Raw genomic sequence first — 4,491 nt, 5'->3', positions numbered from 1 at the left:
CTGCATTTATTTCAAGACCAATTCAATGCACGTTCCTCAGTTACTTCCCCTAAGTTCCTCTGGAACTGTGTATTCCCCACTCTATTTTGTCTTGCTCACTTCATGTTCTCTAGAACAGAAAGTTGTCAGTCATCAGCATGAAGGCGGTAACAGACTAGCAGTGGTGGCCATCGAAGTGGTAGAGTCACCATGGAAGGAGGGAGTGAGAAGAAGGCCCAGGTGGAGTTCTGGGGAGGCCAGCATTTAGCACCTGGAGAGCAAGTGATGTTTTTCACAAGGTGGCTGAGTGGACTGGGTGGGGTGCACCTCACACCTGTAATCCAGCAGAGGTCCAGGCAGGAGGACCGAGAATTCATGGTTAGGCTGGGCCACAGAGATAGTGAGGTCGAGGCCAGCTGGAGCACATAGCAAGACACAAGACACTAGCTCAACAAACAAAACAGAATCTCTGAAGAAAAAAAATTAAAGGTAGTTGAGATCAGTGAGTTAGGAAGAAAATCTGAGAAGGAGCAAGAAGAGAATCTTGTAGAAGCTAAGGAGGAAGGGTAAAATGTCACAGAAGACTAGAGCTCAAAAGTGACCCAGAGATTCCCAGTGACAGTGCAGTCCAGACTGAAAGGCCATATTCGTTCAGACTGAGATAAATCCTTGAGTCATGCTGGCTTTAGCATGAATAAAATTGGTTCTCGCTCTTGTGTTATACAAGTTTGACAGGCCCCTCGATGCAGGTTCATGGCCAAGCCTTTTCTCATTTTTTTTTCTTTTACTCTTTACTAAGAAATATAATACACAGAGCATATAACTCCCATGTTTTCTATATTTATTTCAATGGTTTTAACATATTCATTTCATTTCTTTATTTGGTCAAATAATATTCTGCCTCAAAGGATATACAGCATTTTTTCACATTTTTTTTTTAATATTCATTAGTTGAGAAAAATTAGGTTGCTTCCACTTTTGGAAATTATAGTGAAGAATGCTGTTATAAACATTCATGTACACGTTTTGACATGGACATACAAACTCAGTGTTTAAATGTTTGAGGGACGGCCAGATTATTTTTCAATAATCGCACCAGTTTTTATTCCCATGTCTGGGGCTTTTGATTTCTCCACACCCTTGTTAACAGAGTTGTCTGACTTTCTGAGCATGGCCATCGAAGCTCACATAAAATACTCTCTTATTGTGGTTTTGATTTGCATTTCTCTGGTAACTAATGATGCCAAGCATATTTTCATGTGCTTTTTGGCCATTTGTATGTCTTCTCTTGAGAACTGCCTGTTCAAGTCCTTTGTCTCTTTGTAATTTGGAGGTTATTTTTATTAGATAGAAATCCTTCACCTGAAATGAGATTTGCAGATTTTTCCCAATCCTGTGTATGTGGCTTTCATTTTCTTGATTTCTTCTTGTGCAGAACAAAGTCGTTTGATTCACGTGCATGTTAGGCAAGCCTTGTACCACTGAGATGTACTCCCAGTTCAGTAGTGCTTAGTTTTTGTGAAGCCAAGTTTCCCTTTTGTTGTTTGGTCTTGGTGCCATACCTAAGAACCTACTGTCTTAATTAAAAGTTGTGAAGATTTAATTCCATGCTTTTGTCTACAGTTGTTAGCTCTTACTTAAGTTACTGACCCATCAGAAACTAAGGTACATATGCTATGGGGCAGGGGCTTCCTCTTCTGCATGTGACTACCCATGTCACTTTTCTTCTCCTCCTTAAGATTATAACTGGTCCCATCTCGGGCCCCACTTCCTTTTTAAACAGGGATAGCATGATGGAGTGAAGAACATAGGAAGAGAAATGGGCTCTAGTTCAGGCCCCATCATTTCTAGCCATGTGGGGCTGATGTTTAAAGCCTGGGCAGACAGCCCACCTTGACACGTGTGAAGGCTGTACCTGAAGAATTTAAGGAAGGGCCTATTTGCAGATGTGTAAATATGGTTAAAAGAATCAACAAAGGGTGGTGAACCTCAACACCAGCCAACATTAACACCCCGAGACCCAAAGGAGCAGGGGCAGGAAGGGACAAGCATGGCTGAAGCTGCCAAGAGGCAGAGCAGCAGAGGGGACAAGCACCTCCACATTTTTGCCTCCCTGCCTTTTGGTGCTTCCAGCCGGAAACCGGAGGGGAGGGGCTCCCAGGCACTGCTTAGGTGGCAGGTGAGCCTTTCAGGACACAGAACCAGGCACAGAAAGATGGGAATGAATCCAAGTGGGGTGAGAGGGAAGGATAGGACACCTGAAGGGACAGGCTCGAGGACCTTCTGCCACCGAGTCAAAGCACGGCCTCTGTCGCCCAGCAGATCCTAACAGACGGGGCAGTGACAGTGGTGCTGCTTCAAGTGCACAGGAGACGCAGAGTGCTTCTCAGTGGACGCTGGCTCTGCCCTGTCTCCCTGCTCTAGCTGCCCATTCAGAACAGCGCTGGTGTAACTTTCACTCGCAGGGAGGCTGTTGAAGTCAGCAGAGCCATGTGCACGGCTTATTAAGGAGCTAACTGTTAGAAAAGTAGAGCTGGAGATCCTACAACAAATTCTTTAAAAATGAATTTGTGAGAGATGATGAAGTAGTTCTAAGTCCTTTCATCATTACTCAAAGCCCACTAATGACTTCTGTTTTCCTTCAGAATAAAAGGTGAGGTGTGGCCCTGCTCTGCCTCTGACCTCTGCTTTTACTCTCTTCAGTTCCCGCCCTTTCCATATCTAGAAATCGGTGCAGCTCTTCCTGCCAGACACGTGCGCTAGCCGTCCCCTGGGCCTGGGCCTGGCAAGCCCCTCATCCAGACAGCTTCCTGAGTCACTCCCTGGGCTCCTTCAAGAGCAGCCACTGGGTCACAGCCTTAGCTTCTGATGGGTCACACATATGGATGAGCCTGTTTAACTCATCACACATTCCTTACCCTTTACCCTGCTCCACTTTTCCCATTGCCCTGCCGTCTTCTAACAGACTACATGTTTCACCTATTTATTGTGTATGTTGTTTATGTATTGTGTTCCCTCCACCAGAATAGAAGCAGGGACCTTGTTATCCATCTCATTCGCTAATATGCCCTAGCCTAATGGAAGAGGGCCTAAGACAGAGAACACACACAAGACTGGATGAAGGAAGGAAGTATGCATAACATTACTTCCACTTGATAGAATATTAGAGACACTTAAACTGTTTTATGCATTGGAGTCTTCATTCTCTCACAATTGTGTGACAACAGGTGATCTAGTCACATAAAATCCATTCTTCTACATCCCTTGATCTCCCTGGTGACTTTAACCCTTTGGAGAAAGCTTCAAGCAACCAGTTCTCATACTTGAAAGACCAGAGACCATGGTTAAGATATTCTGAAACAAGGCCCTGCTCTATGGGGGGAGGGGGGCAACAATTAAACTCCTGAACACTGTTGTCATTGTGATTCCAGGTCTATTCATCCAAGGGAGGGAAAGATCAGGGAAAGATTGCTGGTGTAACTTTCAGGCCATCTGGGTAAACATCATGTGGGAGGCAGGCTTTCACCCAGGAGACTAGGGGTGACTTCTCTGCCCTTCTTTAACAAGAGAGGAAGAGAGATGAACCAGGGTAGTGAGTGGCCAGTGTTGGAATCCCAGCAGGATGGTGCCGAGGGTCATCTGCACAGCCTGTTGGTGAACAGGAAAAAGCCATCTCTTACATTGCTCCATCAAGCCGCACTTTCCACTAAAAAAGAGTAATTAATAGTAGTGGTTCTTAGGAGAAAAGTAAAGCTCAAAACTCACGTGATGCACAAGGCGCCAACGTTCCTAAAACATCAACTGAATAATGGTTGGCTTTTCGATTTGTTAATATTGGTGGGCCAATTAGAGATCTATGACCAGATTAGCTGATGGAATCTGAAGTTGAAAAGCTTTCCCGAGAAAGAATCAGAAATTAAAACAATGAACTTTTAGGGCCCAGACCGGGCATGGTGGCACAGGCCTGTAATCCCAGCGCTAGGGAGGCTGAGAAGGGAGGAACACTACAAGTCAGAGCTGTGCAGCGAGACGCTGTACCAAATACATAAAATAAAAAAATAAAAATAAAACAATGACCTAAAGTATTGGTTGCACAGAATCAAGAAAGCTAACTGGGCTTCTATTGCTAAGAAACGCCGGGTCATTTTTAAATAGCTAGATGAAGACAGACAGGCATGAAAAGCACCGATTAACTGGGCCACAACAGCAATTAGCCTTTTAAGTTCAGGTGGCCTGGCTTTCCAACGTGGCCCTGGAAACAGACTATTTTTGTGCTAATGCTAAGTTATGTTTCTCAAGCAACAGCGTAACAGCTCCCTAATGGAATTCTGTTTTATTTCTTCTCTCTCTGTCCATCTGTCTGTCCGTGTGTGCGCTCCGGCTCTCTCCCTCTGTGGGACGACAGAACCATCTGCCTCCGAGTCCCCGGGGAAGGGCGGCGTTTCTGAGGACGAGCTTGTCACTGCCATCCAGGAAGCAGAGGGGCTGCGCTTCGAGCCCGCGGGGGGCCCG

General features: G+C 45.4%; 1 protein-coding gene across 1 annotated transcript in view; it reads left to right on the top strand.

Annotated features, from left to right (window-relative positions):
• The window catches only part of Rtn1 (reticulon 1), a 65,809-nt gene that overhangs the window by 42,857 nt on the left and 18,461 nt on the right, over positions 1-4,491 (top strand). The window contains exon 3 of the mRNA XM_023701718.1: positions 4,385-4,486. Within this exon, the coding sequence (XP_023557486.1) occupies positions 4,385-4,486 (102 nt within the window). The remainder of the gene's footprint in view (positions 1-4,384; positions 4,487-4,491) is intronic.

Source organism: Octodon degus, unplaced genomic scaffold (genome assembly GCF_000260255.1).
Source record: "Octodon degus isolate 3935 unplaced genomic scaffold, OctDeg1.0 scaffold00007, whole genome shotgun sequence".
Taxonomy (NCBI): domain Eukaryota; kingdom Metazoa; phylum Chordata; class Mammalia; order Rodentia; family Octodontidae; genus Octodon; species Octodon degus.
This window is presented reverse-complemented; position numbering and strand designations above follow the sequence as displayed.